The following is a 19,863-nucleotide window of genomic DNA, read 5'->3' on the forward strand; positions in this document are numbered from 1 at the left end:
ATTTACTCTTAGCTTGTGAGTTCCTTGAAGACCAGGGACCATGTCCAGTTCTCTCCTGGGCGTGAATCACTAACATTTATTGAGCAGCTGCTGAGCAAGGCACACACGAAACTACCCTCAAAGAGCTTCCAATCTAGCCAGGGAAACATACAATGAAATCATTTACAGGGAGGAGAAGTAAGTGAAGAGGTAAATAAATGATTTCAATGTTTACAGCAAGATAAGGCAATGGATGCAGGAGTGTTATGGATGGTTTTGAGTTCAAAAGTTCATAGTTGGGTGTATAAGCGCTCAAGTGGTAGTAAGACTGTAAACTCATTGAGGGGAGGGATCATGTTTATCTACTCTATTGTAGTGTACACTCCCAAGTGCTTATCACAGTGTTCTGCACCTAAGAAGAGCTCATTAACCACCACTGATTAATTGATTGAGTAGGGGGGAGGGAAAATAAATGAATTACAGAAGGCCTCCTGGAGGAGATGAGATTGCAGAAGGGCTTTGAAGATACAGTCTTGAAAATCTGACAGGCCAGTATTTTTTCCTAGTATATAGTACCGTGCTTGGCACACAATAAGTGTTTAACAAATCATATTACCATTACTACTACTTTTTCATGAAATCAGCAACACTTTCCAACCACAGGCAACACGATGCACTTCCATAGAGGCTTACCTGTGCTCTCCCTAGGAGTGGCTCCACCTCTTTGTTATATTCTATGGCTGTTTCAAACGACTGAAGGAAATTGGATACAACTGGATCCACCACTTTCTTGTTGGTTTTGTACTTCTCATGAATTATCTTCAAAAGCCCACATTTCTTTACCGTTCCTAAAAGATACTACTTTGGTTAAAAACAAAACAAAAAACCCACAGAAAAAACCCTCAAAACCTACCTATTCACTTGTCACCCCACCCCACTCTCACTACATCTTTCATTACTTTATAGAAAACCAGTTTGGGGTGGTGAGAGAGAGAAGGGGGTTAAGAGGGCGGGAAGCTTATAAACAAATACTAGAAATTTTCTATTATTTGAGGGGTAAAAGTTTGGAAAGGGAAAAGGAAATGAAGAGTTTAGGAATGTGCCATCTAAAGCTATTCCTTCAGAATGGCTCTCATGTGAATGTGGCAGGGGTTTTTGTGCAGTTTCTTAAACCTAAAACAGACTGCACTGTATCTTTTCCAAAGAAAGCAAATACCCTTAGATGAAATAAAAGCTGATAAATAAATTCGGTATGTTAAACCCATATTCTGACCATGACTGCAAACTTGCTTTCTTGTTAAGTGTGCCCCATCTAAACAGGTGAGAAGCAAACACCAGGCTACAATAAAACTGTCAAACTACTTCCTAAACACTAAAGACAAGTGTCTTCAAACAAAGAAAAGGATCTAAATTTGGAGAACAAATACTTCTAGGACTTCAGAATACCTCCTTGTCGGCAGGGATTGCTCCTACCAACTCTGTTGTACTGTACTTTCCTCAAGTGCTTAAAACAGTGCTCTGCACACAGTAACTTCTAGATAAATACCACTGATTGACTGACACTCTGGGCTACCCATTACCAGCCACCCACTATTCTTAGGTTTAGAGTGACTGCCCCCAGTTCTGTGTAGGGTACAATTGGGCAACTGGCTTGAGAGCTCGTGCAAAGTCTTGCAAAATGTGATTTCTTTGGAGGAAAGTTGGGCAATAGGTATCTCTTTTTTTAAAAAAAGAAGCAACATGGTCTAGTGGAAGAGCACAGACCTGGGACTCAGAGGACCTAAGTTCTAATTCCGGCTCTGCCACTTGTCTGTTGTGTGACCTCGGGCAAGTTATTACTACACTTCTCTGGGCCTCAGTTTCCTGACCTGTAAAATGGGGATTGAATACCTGTTCTCCCTCCTACCTAGACTGTGAGCCCCATGAGGGACAGGGACCCCATGTGTAAAACGGGGATCGAGACTGTGAACTCCACTGGGGACAGGGATGGTGCCCAACCCAATTAGCTTATCTCCACCCCAGCGCTTAGTACAGTGTCTGGTAAACGGTAAGCACTTAAATACCATAATTATTATTATCATTAATTAACTTGTATCTTTCCCAGTGCTTCGAACAATGCTTGACATAATAAGTACTTCACAAATACCATCAAAAAAAAAAAAAAGGAAAAGAAAGGAGTTCCATCCACCCTGGATGGTTCCAACCATTCCCTTGGCTGGAAGGAGGGGGTTGGATTAAAGGTCTCTAGGTTACCCTTTTGGTTCTAGGAAGCTAAGATTTCCAGAATCACTTGATATGGCCTGGGGTACAATAGGGGACTTAGGTAGATAGAGACTCTGTCTCTGTAGACAGAGTGAACAAGCTCACCACTCGGCCACTCAAGGACACAGATTGCAATTTATATAGATGAGAGAGGGGATTCCAGGAAGCTTCCTACAGTTTCAAAGTCGGTACTCACCATTGAAAGCTCCGCAGTGATGACAAGTATTTTTCTTTTTGCACTTATCGGAGACCTTCTTTTTCAAGCCCCGTTTCTGTAGGTAGGTTAGACCGGGCCTTTTCAGGTAATCCAAAAACTGTTTCCTCTCTTCGGATGAGAGCATAATGTGACAACAGGTTTTACAGATCATCTTAAAAGATCAAACAAAGCAAGTAAATGAAAGCAACGAAATACAAAAAAAAAAAACCACCAAGCAGTCTAGAGTGGGCACCATGGTCTTTTTAACAAAGCAAGCTTCCAAATGGAAGTAACAACCCTTCATGGGTTCAGCGACACAGAACATAGTTCAGTCTGTTTAGTACACAATCTTCCCGATACGTTTGTTCCTTGAAAGTACACTCTTTTCCATTCAAAGATTTTCCTCCTCCCTCCCCAATAAGTTCTCTAACCACCTTTCAGAATCCACGTTCTGGGGCTGAAGATATTGGATTACTGCATCAGCCTCCTCTCTGATCTCCCATCCTTCTGTCTCTCCCCACTTCAGTCTATACTTCACGCTGCTGCCCGGATCATCTTTGTGCAGAAATACTCTGGGCATGTTACTCCCCTCCTCAAAAATCTCCAGTGGCTGCCAGTCAACCTATGCATCAAGCAAAAACTCCTCACTCTCGGCTTCAAGGCTGTCCATCACCTCGCCCCCTCCTACCTCACTGCCCTTCTCTCCTTCTACAGCCCAGCCCACACCCTCTGCTCCTCTGCCGCTCACCTCCTCATTGTACCTCGTTCTCACCCGTCCCATTGTCAACCCCCGGCCCACGTCCTCCCCCTGGCCTGGAATGCCCTCCCTCCGCACATCCACCAAGCTAGCCCTCTTCCTCCCTTCAAAGCCCTACTGAGAGCTCATCTCCTCCAGGAGGCCTTCGCAGACTGAGCCCCCTTTATCCTCTCCTCCTTTCCATCCCCCTGCTCTACCTCCTTCCCCTCCCCACAGCACCCGTATATATGCTTGTACAGATTTATTACGCTATTTATTCTACTTGTACATATTTACTATTCTATTTAGTTAATGATGAGCATCTAGCTTTAATTCTATTTGTCCTGACGACTTGACACCTGTCCACGTGTTTTGTTTTGTTGTCTGTCTCCCCCTTCTAGACTGTGAGCACGCTGTTGGGTAGGGACCGTCTCTATATGTTGCCAACTTGGACTTCCCAAGCACTTAGTACAGTGCTCTGCACATAGCAAGCACTCAATAAATACAATTAAATGAATGAACATATATCTTTTCACCTGTAAAACACCTATAACAGCTTTGAAGTATCCCACATGGAAACAAGGCAACTCCAAGTCAATGTATCCGTAGTGGCCCAAACAGTCGGCCAGATTCTTCCCGCAAGTCTCACAAGGACGATCCTTTTCACTGGTACCCTTGGGATCAAACACACACAAACACAAAGCAAGGTCGATTACTGAAGCACGCGGTGCGCTTCGCTCCCTTTCTCTTCAAGCGACACCAACTGGGACTCTTCCAGTGCTCAACCCTCCCACCATTAAAATTCATTCCCAACTCTGAAATATTGATATGCATTTAATGCTACTCGCCATACTGAACTGATGGCAGATTCTGACCTTTGGAAGGAAGAACTTTTAAGTCATGTAGAGACACTGGTTTCCTGAACGGAGAAATTCTTTTGCTTGGCCCGGCAGAGCATAAAGAAAAGCTGATAATGGCAAGAGGAAACTGGCATTTCCATGGGTATTTTCAGCAGGAAGCCTATATAAAAGCTGGGACAGGATTGATGAGTTCTATTTATTGAGAGGTTCTTTGGGGCCCAAGGAGGAAAACTATTCTCCTTTCACAAGTATATCCTGTGGATACTGACTCTGAAAGAATGAAGGAAAAACGCATCTTACCATTCGATGGTCAAGAACTCCATGCAGCAAGGGAGAATGGTGGTTGTCCTGACTATACAAGTTCTTACTCACTACCTGGATGTGTGCTTGTTGTCGCATTTCTTCAGGTGACTTCATCCCAAAACAGATGTGGCTTCTAGAATGGGAAAGAGGGGAAAAAGATGTAACGGTATTAGAAAAAGCCAAGCAAATTATTCTTGATGTATATGGTGGGGGGAGGGGGATGGGGCAGAGAGAGGGGGGTTTCTGTATTTAGCGGAGATGACATTACTGGTAACGGAAACTAGGGAGCTTCCGTTACCATCGGTCTGTGGAGGAATCCCAAATCTACAAAGGCCCAGTGGAAAGAACAGGGGTTTGGGAACCAGAGGATCTGGGTTCATTCATTCATTCATTCATTCAATCGTATTTACTGAGAGCTTACTGTGTGCAGAGCACTGTACTAAGCACTTGGGAAGTTGGCAACATATAGAGACGGTCCCTACCCAACAGTGGGCTCACAGTCTAGAACAGGGAGCCAGAGAACAAAACAAATTAACAAACTAAAATAAGTAGAACAAATATGTACAAATAAAATAGAGTAATAAATATGTACAAACATATATACACATAAACAGGTCTAATCCCAGCTCCGACAGTTGCCTGCTGAGTAACCCCGGGCAAGACACTTCACTTCTCCGAGGCTCAGTTTCCTCATTTGAAAGATAGGGATTCAATACCTGCTTTCCCTCCGACTTAGACTGCGAGCCCCACGTGAGGCAGGGACTGAGCCCAACCTGGTAACTTTTTATCTACTCGGGCACTTGGTACAGTTCTTGGTACATTGTAAGTGCTGAACAAATACCATTATTATTATTATTACTACCTCACCAGCATTACAATCTACTATCCCCTTTTGCCTCCAAGACATCTTCATATTGAGGTCCCACCTGCATCTTGACCTCAACATGGCTAAAAATGAACAACTTGTACTCTCCCAAGCGCTTAGTACAATGCTCTGCACACGGTAAGCACTCAAATGCCATCAATTGATTCACTGGTCTCCTTTCGAATCCATTAACTTTCCCACCACAACAGAGTAAATTTCCTCTCCGAGGCTTGCCGCCTTGGTGCCTTTGACTTCTTTAACACTCACACTCAGTCTGTTACTAAACTCTACCAGTTCTTCCTAGATTCACCCTTTCTTTACCACCCAAATTATCACTGTGCTGGTTTAAATGTATTTTTGCTGTTACACTGTACCCTCCCTAGTGCTTAGTGCAGTGCTTTGCAGACAGTATGCACTCAATAACTACGACTGAATGAATGAATTTAAACTCTGGCCACCCTTTTTTTTTTTTAGTGATATTTGTTAAGCGCTTACTAAACCCTCTTCCAAAGAGACTACTATAACGGCCTCCTCACTTGCCTTCCTGCCTCCGGTCTATACTGCCCTCCGCAGCCTGGATCACCTTTCTAAAACATCGTTCGGCACACACCACCCCTCTCATCAGTACACTGCCGGGCACTGTACTAAGCACTGGGGTAGACACAAGGGGCTCACAGTCTTAATCCCCACTTCACATCTGAGGTAACTAAGGCATAGAAATGACTTGCCCGAGGTCACAGAGCAGACAGGTGCCAGAGGCGGGATTAGAACTCAGGTCCTTCTGACTCCCAAACCCGTGCCCTATCCACCCTATCCTTATCCATTTCCCTCCGTACCAAGAAGAAACTCTTGACTTCAAAGTTCTCCACCACCTCTCTTCTTCTGTTCATCCCCTATTTCCCTCAGGCTCACCTTTTTCCTGCTCCTCGCTCTTGACTTTCCAGCCCCGGGGAATGCCCCCCTTTTTTTTAATGGCATGTATTAAGCGCTTACTATGTGCAAAGCACTGTTCTAAGCGCTGCGGAGGTTACAAGGTGATCAGGTTGTCCCACCGGGGGCTCATGGTCTTCATCCTCATTTTCCAGATGAGGGAACTGAAGCCCAGAGAAGTGAAGTAGACTTGCCCAAAGTCACCCAGTTGACAAGTGGGGGAGCCGGGATTTGAACCCATGACCTCTGACTCCCAAGCCCGGGCTCTTTCCACTGAGCCACGCTGCTTTCTGGCTCTCCCCCAGCACTTAGTACGGTGCTTGGCACATAGGAAGCACTTAACAAATAATAATGATGGCATTTACTAAGCGCTTACTATGTGCAAAGCACTGTTCTAAGCGCTGGGGAGGTTACAAGGTGATCAGGTTGCCCCACAGGGGGTTCACAGTCTTCATCCCCATTTTCCAGATGAGGTCGCTGAGGCCCAGAGAAGTGAAGTGACTTGCCCAAAGCCCCACAGCTGACAAGTGGCGGAGGCAGGATTAGAACCCATGACCTCTGACTCCAAAGCCTGGGATCTTTCCACTGAGCCACGCTGCTTCTTGTATCTCCCCCAGCGCTTACTACAGCGCTCGGCACATAGGAAGCGCTTAACAAATAATAATAATGATGGCATTTACTAAGCGCTTCCTATGTGCAAAGCACTGTTGTAAGCGCTGGAGAGGTTACAAGGTGATGAGGTTGTCCCATGTGGGGCTCACAGTTTTCATCCCCATTTTACAGATGAGGTAGCTGAGGCCCAGAGAAGTGAAGTGACTTGCCCAAAGTCCCACGGCTGACAAGTGGCGGAGGCAGGATTCAAACCCATGACCTCTGACTCCAAAGCCCGGGCTCTTTCCGCTGAGCCACGCTGCTTCTTGTATCTCCCCCAGAGCTTAATACAGTGCTCGGCACATAGTAAGCACTTAACAAATGCCATCATCGTCATTATTCATTCATTCAATCGTATTTATTGAGTGCTTACTTTGTGCAGAGCACTGTACTAAGCGCTTGGGAAGCACAAATATTATCATTGACGCAGCGTGGTTCAGTGGAAAGAGCCCGGGCTTTGGAGTCAGAGGTCATGGGCTCAAATCCCGGCTCTGTCGACTGTCAGCTGTGTGACTTTGGGGAAGTCACTTGACTTTTCTGGGCCTCAGTGACCTCATCTGTCAAATGGGGATGAAGACTGTAAGCCCCCCGTGGGACAACCTCATTCACTCAATCATATTTATTGAGTGTTTACTATGTGCAGAGCACTGTACTAAGCGCTTGGGAAGTACAAGTTGGCAACATAGAGAGACGGTCCCTACCCAACAGCGGGCTCACAGTCTAGAAGGGGAAGACAGACAACAAAACAAAACATATTAGCAAAATAAAATAAATAGAATGAATATGTACAAGTAAAACAGAGTAATAAATACGTACAAATATACAGGTGCTGTGGGGAGGGGAAGGAGGTAACCTCCCCAGTGCTGAGAACAGTGCTTGGCACATAGTAAGCGCTTAATAAATACTATCATTATTATTTGTACTTCCCAAGCGCTTAGAACAGTGCTCTGCACACAGTAAGTGCTCAATAAATATGATTGAATGAATATTATCATTAATGAATGGAGTAATGGGTTTTTTTATTTGTCCATATTTATTCTATTTATTTTATTTTGTTAATATGTTTTGTTTTGTTGTCTGTCTCCCCCTTCTAGACTGTGAGCCCGCTGTTGGGTAGGGACCGTCTCTCTATGTTGCCAACTTGAACTTCCCAAGTGCTTAGTACAGTGCTCTGCACACAGTAAGAGCTCAATAAATACGACTGAATGAGTAAATGAATATCATTAATGAATAGAGTAATGGAGAGCGGAGATCGATTAACCATGCCGCAGAGCTGGGGGAGGGGGCGGGGGGGCGGCTCCTTACATTTTGTTGGCCACATCGGTAAGCGTTCAATAAATACGATTGAATGAATGGATGAATATTATCATTAATGAATGGAGTAATGGAGAGCGAAAGCTGATTAACCGCGCCGCAGAGCTGGGGGCTCTTTACATTTTCTTGGGCACATCGGTAAGTGCTCAATAAATACAACTGAATGAATGAATATTATCATTAATGGAGAGCAGAGACCGATTAACTGTGCCGCAGAGCTGGGGGGGTCCTTACATTTTGTTGGCCACATCGGTAAACACTCAATAAATACGACTGAATGAATGGTCATTAATGAATGGAGCAATCAATCAATCAATCGTATTTATTGAGCGCTTACTGTGTGAAGAGCACCGTACTAGGCGCTTGGGAAGTCCAAGTTGGCAACATATAGAGATGGTCCCTACCCAACAGTGGGCTCACAGTCTAGAAGACTCATCTAGACTAGACTAATCTAGAAGTCTACAGTAATGGAGAGCGGAAGCCGATTAACCGCGCCGCAGAGCTGGGGGCTCCTTACATTTTGTTGGCCACATCGGTAAGCGCTCAATAAATACGACTGCATGAATGAGTGAATGTTATCATTAATGAATGGAGTCACGGAGAGCGGAAGCCGATTAACCGCGCCGCAGAGCTGGGGGCTCCTTACATTATTGACACCCATGCCCATCACCCCCGCCAGCTCTTCCGTACATTCAACTCCCTTCTCAGGCCCCCGGTTCCTCCCCCTCCTCCTTCCCTCACCCCCAACGATCTGGCCTCCTACTTCATTAACAAAATTAAATCCATCAGGTCCGACCTCCCCAAAGTCTCTTCCCCCCTTTCTCCATCCCCCCGGCTCTCAACACTCTCTGCTACTCTCCCATCCTTCCCAGCGGTATCCTCAGAGGAACTCTCCTCCCTCCTCTCAAGTGCTACTCCGGCCACCTGTGCTTCTGACCCCATTCCCTCTCATCTTATGAAATCTCTCGCTCCATCCCTTCTCCCCTCCTTAACTTCCATCTTCAACCGCTCACTCTCCACTGGTTCCTTCCCCTCTGCCTTCAAACATGCCCATGTCTCTCCCATCCTACAAAAACCCTCTCTTGACCCCACCTCACCTTCTAGTTATCGTCCCATATCCCTCCTACCATTCCTTTCCAAACTCCTTGAACGAGTTGTCTACACGCGCTGCCTCGAATTCCTCAACACCAACTCTCTCCTCGACCCCCTCCAGTCTGGCTTCCGTCCCCTTCATTCCACGGAAACTGCCCTCTCAAAGGTCACCAATGACCTCCTGCTTGCCAAATCCAACGGCTCATACTCTGTCCTAATCCTCCTCGACCTCTCAGCCGCCTTTGACACTGTGGACCACCCCCTTCTCCTCAACACGCTATCTGACCTTGGCTTCACAGACTCCGTCCTCTCCTGGTTCTCCTCTTATCTCTCCGGTCGTTCTTTCTCAGTCTCTTTTGCAGGCTCCTCCTCCCCGTCCCATCCCCTTACTGTGGGGGTTCCCCAAGGTTCAGTGCTTGGTCCCCTTCTGTTCTCAATCTACACTCACTCCCTTGGTGACCTCATTCGCTCCCACGGCTTCAACTATCATCTCTACGCTGATGACACCCAGATCTACATCTCTGCCCCTGCTCTCTCCCCCTCCCTCCGGGCTCGCATCTCCTCCTGCCTTCAGGACATCTCCATCTGGATGTCCGCCCACCACCTAAAGCTCAACATGTCGAAGACTGAGCTCCTTGTCTTCCCTCCCAAACCTTGTCCTCTCCCTGACTTTCCCATCTCTGTTGACGGCACTACCATCCTTCCCGTCTCACAAGCCCGCAACCTTGGTGTCATCCTCGACTCCGCTCTCTCATTCACCCCTCACATCCAAGCCGTCACCAAAACCTGCCGGTCTCAGCTCCGCAACATTGCCAAGATCCGCCCTTTCCTCTCCATCCAAACCGCTACCCTGCTAATTCAAGCTCTCATCCTATCCCGTCTGGACTACTGCACTAGCCTTCTCTCTGATCTCCCATCCTCGTGTCTCTCTCCACTTCAATCCATACTTCATGCTGCTGCCCGGATTATCTTTGTCCAGAAATGCTCTGGGCATATCACTCCCCTCCTCAAAAATCTCCAGTGGCTACCAATCAATCTGCGCATCAGGCAGAAACTCCTCACCCTGGGCTTCAAGGCCCTCCATCACCTCGCCCCCCTCCTACCTCACCTCCCTTCTCTCCTTCTACTGCCCAGCCCGCACCCTCCGCTCCTCCACCACTAATCTCCTCACTGTACCTCGCTCTCGCCTGTCCCGCCATCGACCCCCGGCCCACGTCATCCCCCGGGCCTGGAATGCCCTCCCTCTGCCCATCCGCCAAGCTAGCTCTCTTCCTCCCTTCAAGGCCCTGCTGAGAGCTCACCTCCTCCAGGAGGCCTTCCCAGACTGAGCCCCTTCTTTCCTCTCCCCCTCGTCCCCCTCTCCATCCCCCCGTCTTACCTCCTTCCCTTCCCCACAGCACCTGTATATATGTATATATGGTTGTACATATTTATTACTCTATTTATCTATTTATTTATTTATTTTACTTGTACATTTCTATCCTACTTATTTTATTTTGTTGGTATGTTTGGTTCTGTTCTCTGTCTCCCCCTTTTAGACTGTGAGCCCACTGTTGGGTAGGGACTGTCTCTATGTGATGCCAATTAGTACTTCCCAAGCGCTTAGTACAGTGCTCTGCACATAGTAAGCGCTCAATAAATACGATTGATTGATTGATAGTAAGCGCTCAATAAATACGATTGATTGATTGATTGATTTTGTTGGCCACATCGGTAAGCGCTCAATAAATACGACTGAATGAATGAATACTACCATTAATGAATGGAGTCATGGAGAGCGGAAGCCGATTAACCGCGCCGCAAAGCTGGGGGCTCCTTACATTTTGTTGGCCACATCGGTAAGCGCTCAATAAATACGATTGGATGAATATTATCATTAATGAATGGAGTGCGGAGGTCGATTAACCGCGCTGCAGAGCTGGGGGCTCCTTACGTTTTGTTGGCCACATCGGTAAGCGCTCAATACATACAATTGAATATTATCATTAATGAATGAAGAGCGGAGGCCGATTACCCGCGCCGCAGAGCTGGGGGCTCCTTACATTTCCTTGGCCACATCGGTAAGCGCTCAATAAATACGATTGAATGAATGAATGAATATTATCATTAATGAATGGAGTCATGGAGAGCGGAAACCGATTAACGGCGCCGCAGAGCTGGGGGCTCCTTACATTTTCTTGGCCACATCGGTAAGCACTCAATAAATATGACTGAATGAATGAATAACATTAATGAATGGAGTCATGGAGAGTGGAAGCCGATTAACCACGCCGCAGAGCTGGGGGCTCCTTACATTTCCTTGGCCACATCGGTAAGCCCTCAATAAATACGATGGAATGAATGAATGAATATTATCATTAATGAATGGAATCATGGAGAGCGGAAGTCGATTAACTGCGCCGCAGAGTTGGGGGCTCCTTACACTTTCTTGGCCACATCGGTAAGCGCTCAATAAATACGACTGAATGAATGAATGAATGAATACTATCATTAATGAATGGAGTAATGGAGAGCGGAAGCCGATTAACCGCGCCGCAGAGCTGGGGGCTCCTTACATTTTGTTGGCCACATCAGTAAGCGCTCAATAAATGCGATTGAATGAATGACTATTATCATTAATGAATGGATTAATGGAGAGCAGAGGCCGATTAACCGCGCCGCAGAGCTGGGGGCTCCTTATATTTTCTTGTCCACATCGGTAAGCGCTCAATAAATACGATTGAATGAATGGTCATTAATGAATGGAGCAATCAATCAATCAATCGTATTTATTGAGCGCTTACTGTGTGCAGAGCACTGTACTAAGCGCTTGTGAAGTACAAGTTGGCAACATAGAGAGACGGTCCCTACCCAACAGTGAGCTCACAGTCTAGAAGACTAATGTAGACTAGACTAATCTAATCTAGAAGTGCAGAGTAATGGACAGCGGAGGCCGATTAACCGCGCCGCAGAGCTGGGGGCTCCTTACATTTTGTTGGCCACATCGGTAAGTGCCCAATAAATACAACTGAATGAATGAATATTATCATTAATGAATGGAGCCATGGAGAGCGGAAGCCGATTAACCGCGCCGCAGAGCTGGGGGCTCCTTACATTTTGTTGGCCGCATCGGTAAGCGCTCAATAAATACGATTGAATGAATGGTCATTAATGAATGGAGCAATCAATCAATCAATCGTATTTATTGAGCGCTTACTGTGTGCAGAGCACTGTACTAGGCGCTTGGGAAGTCCAAGTTGGCAACATAGAGAGACGGTCCCTACCCAACAGTGGGCTCACAGTCTAGAAGACTAATGTAATTTGGAAGTCTAGAGTAATGGAGAGCGGAAGCCGATTAACCGCGTCGCAGAGCTGGGGGCTCCTTACATTTTGTTGGCCACGTCGGTAAGCGCTCAATAAATACAATTGAATGAATATCATCATTAATGAATGGAGTCATGGAGAGCGGAAGCCGATTAACCGCGCTCAATGAATACGATTGAATGAATGAATATTACCATTAATCAATGGAGTAATGGAGAGTGGGGGGCTCCTTACATTTTGTTGGCCAAATCGGTAAGCGCTCAATAAATGCGATTAAATGAATGGTCATTAATGAATGGAGCAATCAATCAATCGTATTTATTGAGCACTTACCGTGTGCAGAGCACTGTACTAAGTGCTTGTGAAGTCCAAGTTGGCAACATAGAGAGACGGTCCCTACCCAACAGTGGGCTCACAGCCTAGAAGACTAATATAGACTAAACTAATGTAATCTAGAAGTCTAGAGTAATGGAGAGCGGAAGCCGATTAACCGCGCCGCAGAGTTGGGGGCTCCTTACATTTTCTTGGCCACATCGGTAAGCGCTCAATACGACTGAGCGAATGAATATTATCACTAATGAATGCAGTGCGGAGACCGATTAACCGCGTCGCAGAGTTGGGGGCTCCTTACATTTTGTTGGCCACATCGGTAAGCGCTCAATACGACTGAGCGAATGAATAGTATCATTAATGAATGGGGTGCGGAGGCCGATTAACCGCGCCGCAGAGCTGGGGGCTCCTTACATTTTGTTGGCCACATCGGTAAGTGCTCAATAAATACGATTGAATGAATATTATCATTAATGGAGTGCGGAAGTCGATTAACCGCGCCGCAGAGCTGGGGGCTCCTTACATTTTCTTGGCCACATCGGTAGGCGCTCAATAAATACAATTGAATGAATGAACATTATCATTAATGAATGAAGAGCGGAGGCCGATTAACGGCGCCGCAGAGCTGGGGGCTCCTTACATTTTCTTGGCCACATCGGTAAGCGCTCAATACATACGATTGAATGAATGAATATTATCATTAATGAATGGAGTCATGGAGAGCGGAGGCCGATTAACCGCGCCGCAGAGCTGGGGGCACCTTACATTTTCTTGGCCACATCGGTAAGCGCTCAATAAATGCGATTGAATGAATGAATGAATATTATCATTAATGAATGGAGTCATGGAGAGAGGAAGCCGATTAACCGCGCCGCAGAGCTGGGGGCTCCTTACATTTCCTTGGCCACATCAGTAAGCGCTCAATAAATACGATTGAATGAATGAATATTACCATTAGTTAATGGAGAGCGGAAGCCGATTTACCGCGCCGCACAGCTGGGGGCTCCTTACATTTTGTTGGCCACATCGGTAAGCGCTCAATAAATACGACTGAATGAATGAATATTATCATTAATGAATGGAGAGCGGAGGCCGATTAACCGCGCCGCAGAGCTTGTTGGGGGGGGGGGAGGGGGCTCCTTACATTTTCTTGGCCACATCGGACTCGCGGAACTGCTCCTTCCCCATGGTGACGGCGGGGGGAACTAGGTGCTCGCCCCCGCGACCGCTCCGCGCACCGGCCCGACCCGGCTTCCGTAGGCCCCGCCCCCCCGCGCACCTCCGACTTCCGCCTCGGCTCCCAGCCAATGGGAGCGCGGCTCCGGCCGCCGCCGCCCAAGAGGGCACGCTCCGGGGCTGCGCTTCGTGCGGCCGCCCCCCACAGCGCCCCCTCGGGCCAGGAAGCCCCCACTGCCGCTTGGTCCTCAACGGCGCACCTTCATTCATTCATTCATTCATTCATTCATTCATTCATTCATTCATTCATTCAATCGTATTTATTGAGCGCTTACTGTGCGCAGAGCACTGTACTAAGCGCTTGGGAAGTACAAGTTGGCAACGTATGGAGACGGTCCCTACCCAACAGCGGGCTCACACTCTAGAAGGGGGAGACAGACAACAAAACAAAGCATGTGGACAGGTGTCATCAGAATAAATAGAAATAAAGCGGGATGCACATCATTCCTAATCATCATTCATTCAACAGTTTTTATTGAGCGCTTACTGTGTGATGATGATCGTGGCATTCAATTGTATTTATTGAGCTCTTACTGTCTGCAGAGACTGGACTCAGCGCTTGGGAAGTGCAAGTTCTTGTACCCGCCCCCCTACCTTACCTCCTTCCCCTCCCCACAGCACCTATATATATGTTTGTACATATTTATTACTCTATTTAATTTGTCCATTTTTCTTCTATTTATTTTATTTTCTTAATATGTTTTGTTTTGTTGTCTGTCTCCCCCTTCTAGACTGGGAGCCCGTTGTTGGGTAGGGACCGTCTCTATACGTTGCCAACTTGTACTTCCCAAGCGCTTAGTACAGTGCTCAATAAATATGATTGAATGAATGAATAAGTGAACTGTTCTTTCCAAGCTTAGTACAGTGCTCTGCACACAATAAGCGCTTAGTAAATATGATTGAATGGATGAATGAATTGTACTCTCCCAAGCTCTTAGTCCATTGCTCGGTACATAGTAAGTGCGCAATAAGTACAATTGAATGAATGAATAAATGAATGCATGGCTTGTACTTCCCAAGCACTCAGTACAGTGATTTGCACACAGTAAGCGCTCAGTAAATACGATTGAATGAATGAAGTGTACTTTCCAAGGGCTTAGTCTGCACACAGTAAGGGCTCAGTAAATATGAATGAATGAATGGATGGATGGTGACTGACAGTCTGACTGACAGACTGACTGACTGAATGACTGACTGACACTGACTGACTGACTGAATGAATGAATGTATGAATTGTACTTCCTAAGCTCTCAGTACAGTGCTTTGCACACAGTAAGCGCTCAGTAAATATGATTGAAAGAATGAAGTGTACTTTCCAAGCACTTAATCTGCACACAGTAAGCGCTCAGTAAATTTGAATGAATGGATGGATGACTGACTGTCTGACTGACTGACTGACTGAAAGCATGAATTGTACTTCCCAAGCCCTCAATACAGTGCTTTGCACACAGTAAGCGCTCAGTAACTATGATTGAATGAATGAATGAAGTGTACTTGCCTTTCCAGGCGCTTAGTCTGCACACAGTAAGCGCTCAGTAAATATGAATGAATGGATGGATGGATGACTGACTGACCGACTGACTGACTGGATGAATGAATGACACTGACTGAATGAATGAATGCATGAATTGTACTTCCCAAGTGCTCAGTAGAAGGCTTTGCACACAGTAAGCGCTCAGTAAATATGAATGAATGAATGGATGGATGACTGACGGACTGAATGACTGACTGACACTGACTGACTGACTGACTGACTGACTGACTGAATGCATGAATTGTACTTCCCAGGAGCTCAGTACAGTGCTTTGCACACAGTTAGCGCTCAGTAACTACAATTGAATGAATGAATGAAGTGTACTTTCCAAGCGCTTAGTCTGCACACAGTAAGCACTCAGTAAATATGAATGAATGGATGACTGACTGACTGTCTGACTGACTGACTGAATGACTGACACTGACTGACTGACTGAATGAATGCATGAATTGTACTTCCCAGGTGCTCAGTACAGTGCTTTGCACACAGTAAGTGCTCAGTAAATCCGATTGAATGAATGAATGAAGTGTAGTTTCCAGGTGCTTAGTCTGCACATAGTAAGCATGAATGAATGGATGGATGGATGGATGGATGGATGACTGAATGAATGAATGAATGAACGACAGGCAATGACTGCATGACAATGACTGACTGAATGAATGAATGCATGAATTGTACTTCCCAAGCGCTCAGTACAGTGCTTTGCACACCGTAAGTGCCCAGTAACTACGATTGAATGAATGAATGACATGTACTTTCCAAGCACTTAGTCTGCACACAATAAGCGCTTAGTAAATATGAATGAATGGATGGATGACTGACTGACTGTCTGACTGACTGACTGACTGACTGACTGAATGAATGACTAACACTGACTGACTGAATGAATGCATGAATTGTACTTCCCAGGTGCTCAGTACAGTGCTTTGCACACAGTAAGTGCTCAGTAAGTATGAATGAATGGACGGATGACTGACTGACTGACAATGAATGACTGAATGAATCCATGAATTGTACTTCCCAGGTGCTCAGTACAGTGCTTTGCACACAGTAAGCGCTCAGTAAATATGAATGAATGGATGGATGACTGACTGCCTGACTGACTTAATGAATGACTGACTGACACTGACTGACTGAATCACTCAATACAGTGCTTTGCACACAGTAAGCGCTCAGTAAATATGAATGAATGGATGGATGACTGACTGCCCGACTGCATGCATGAATTGTACTTCCCAGGCGCTCAGTATAGTGCTCTGCACGCAGTAAGTGCTCAGTAACTACGACTGAATGAACGAATGCGGTGCCCTTTCCAAGCGCTTAGTCTGCCCACAGTAAGCACTCAGTAAGTATGAATGACTGACTGACTGCCTGACTGAATGCATGAATTGTACTTCCCAGGTGCTCAGTACAGTAACTACGATTGAATGGACGAATGCAGTGTCCTTTCCAAGCGCTCAGTCCACCACAGTAAGCGCTCAGTAAGTATGAATGAATGAATGGATGACTGACTGAATAAATGAATGCATGAATTGTACTTCCCAGGCACTCCCAGGCGCTCAGTACAGTAACTAGGATTGAATGGACGAATGCAGGGTCGTTTCCAAGTGCTCAGCCCACCCACAGTAAGCGCTCAGTAAGTATGAATAAATGAGTGGATGGATGACTGACTGACTGAATGACTGACTGCCTGAATGACTGACTGAATGCATTAATTGTACTTCCCAGGCGCTCAGTACAGTAACTACAATTGAATGGACGAATGCAGTGTCATTTCCAAGCGCTCAGTCCTCCCACAGTAAGCGCTCAGTGAGTATGAATGAATGAATGGATGACTGACTGCCTGCCTGACTGAATGACTGACTGACTGAATAAATGAATGCATGAATTGTACTCCCCAGGCGCTCAGTACAGTGCTCGGCACACGGTAGGCGCTCAGTAACTAGGATTGAATGGACGAATGCCGCGTCACTTCCAAGCCCCCAGCCCGCCCACAGTAGGCACTCAGTAAGTATGAATGAATGGATGACTGACTGACACTGACTGACTAACTGAATGCATGAATTGTACTTCCCAGGTGCTCAGTACAGTGCTCTGCACACAGTAAGCGCTCAGTAACTACGATTGAATGGACGAATGCAGTGTCCTTTCCAAGTGTGCAGTCTGCCCACAGTAAGCGCTCAGTAAGTATGAATGAATGAATGGATGACTGACTGACACTGACTGACTGAATCCATGAATTGTAGTTCCCAGGCGCTCAGTACAAGTGCTTTGCTCAGTAACTGCGACTGAATGGACGAATGCAGTGTCGTTTCCAAGCACTCAGTCTGCCCACAGTAAGCGCTCAGTAAGTATGAATGAATGAATGGCTGACTGACTGAATAAATGAATGCATGTCTCGTACTTCCCAGGTGCTCCCAGGCGCTCAGTACAGTAACTACGATTGAATGGACGAATGCCGTGTTGTCTCCAAGCGCTCAGTCCGCCCATAGTAAGCGCTCAGTAAGTATGAATGAATGAATGGACGACTGACTGACTGAATGACTGACTGAATGCATGAATTGTACTTCCCAGGTGCTCAGTACAGTAACTAGGATTGAATGGACGAATGCAGTGTCATTTCCAAGCGCTCAGTCTGCCCACAGTAAGTGCTCAGTAAGTATGAATGAATGGATGACTGACACTGACTGACTGAATGCATGAATTGTACTTCCCAGGCGCTCAGTACAGTAACTAGGATTGAATGGACGAATGCAGGGTCCTTTCCAAGCGCTCAGTCCACCCACAGTAAGCGCTCAGTAAGTATGAATGAATGAATGGACGACTGACTGACTGACTGCCTGAATGACTGACTGACTGCCTGAATGACTGACTGAATGCATGAACTGTACTTCCCAGGCGCTCAGTACAGTAACTAGGATTGAATGGACAAATGCAGGGTCGTTTCCAAGCGCTCAGTCCGCCCACAGTAAGCGCTCAGTAAGTAGGAATGAATGGATGACTGACACTGACTGACTGAATGCATGACTTGTACTTCCCAGGCGCTCCCAGGTGCTCAGTACAGTAACTAGGATTGAATGGACGAATGCAGGGTCGTTTCCAAGTGCTCAGTCCGCCGCGCTCAGTAAGTATGAATGAATGAATGGATGACTGACTGACTGACTTCCTGAATGACTGACTGACTGCCTGCCTGAATGAGTGACTGAATGCATGAATTGTACTTCCCAGGCGCTCAGTACAGTAACTAGGATTGAATGGACGAATGCAGGGTCGTTTCCAAGCGCTCCGTCTGCCCACAGTAAGCGCTCAGTAAGTATGAATGAATGGATGACTGACACTGACTGACTGAATGCATGACTTGTACTTCCCAGGCGCTCCCAGGCGCTCAGTACAGTAACTAGGATTGAATGGACGAATGCAGGGTCGTTTCCAAGCACTCAGTCCGCCGCGCTCAGTAAGTATGAATGAATGAATGGACGACTGACTGACTGCCTGAATGACTGACTGACTGAATGCATGACTTGTACTTCCCAGGCGCTCCCAGGTGCTCAGTAAAGTAACTAGGATTGAATGGACGAATGCAGGGTCGTTTCCAAGTGCTCAGTCCGCCGCGCTCAGTAAGTATGAATGAATGAATGGATGACTGACTGACTGACTGCCTGAATGACTGACTGACTGCCTGCCTGAATGAGTGACTGAATGCATGAATTGTACTTCCCAGGCGCTCAGTACAGTAACTAGGATTGAATGGACGAATGCAGGGTCGTTTCCAAGCGCTCCGTCTGCCCACAGTAAGTGCTCAGTAAGTATGAATGAATGGATGACTGACACTGACTGACTGAATGCATGACTTGTACTTCCCAGGCGCTCCCAGGCGCTCAGTACAGTAACTAGGATTGAATGGACGAATGCAGGGTCGTTTCCAAGCGCTCAGTCCGCCGCGCTCAGTAAGTATGAATGAATGAATGGACGACTGACTGACTGCCTGAATGACTGACTGACTGACTGCCTGAATGAGTGACTGAATGCATGAACTGTACTTCCCAGGCGCTCAGTACAGTAACTAGGATTGAACGGACGAATGCAGGGTCGTTTCCAAGCACTCAGTCTGCCCACAGTAAGTGCTCAGTAAGTATGAATGAATGGATGACTGACACTGACTGACTGAATGCATGAATTGTACTTCCCAGGCGCTCAGTACAGTAACTAGGATTGAATGGACGAATGCAGGGTCGTTTCCAAGCGCTCAGTCCACCCACAGTAAGCGCTCAG

The 19,863-nt window shown here is 46.5% G+C and overlaps 1 protein-coding gene across 1 annotated transcript in view; it reads right to left on the reverse strand.

The window, feature by feature from the left end:
* POLR3A (RNA polymerase III subunit A) overlaps positions 1–14,042 on the reverse strand; it is a 55,095-nt gene extending 41,053 nt beyond the window's left edge. The window contains exons 1-5 of the mRNA XM_038743580.1: positions 13,966–14,042; positions 4,334–4,469; positions 3,710–3,847; positions 2,438–2,609; positions 673–827 (exon numbers count right to left, since the gene is read on the reverse strand). Of these exons, the coding sequence (XP_038599508.1) occupies positions 673–827; positions 2,438–2,609; positions 3,710–3,847; positions 4,334–4,469; positions 13,966–14,009 (645 nt within the window). The 5' untranslated portion in view covers positions 14,010–14,042. The remainder of the gene's footprint in view (positions 1–672; positions 828–2,437; positions 2,610–3,709; positions 3,848–4,333; positions 4,470–13,965) is intronic.
* Between the last annotated feature and the right edge of the window lie 5,821 nt (positions 14,043–19,863).

This window comes from Tachyglossus aculeatus, chromosome 3 (assembly GCF_015852505.1).
Source record: "Tachyglossus aculeatus isolate mTacAcu1 chromosome 3, mTacAcu1.pri, whole genome shotgun sequence".
Taxonomy (NCBI): Eukaryota; Metazoa; Chordata; class Mammalia; order Monotremata; family Tachyglossidae; genus Tachyglossus; species Tachyglossus aculeatus.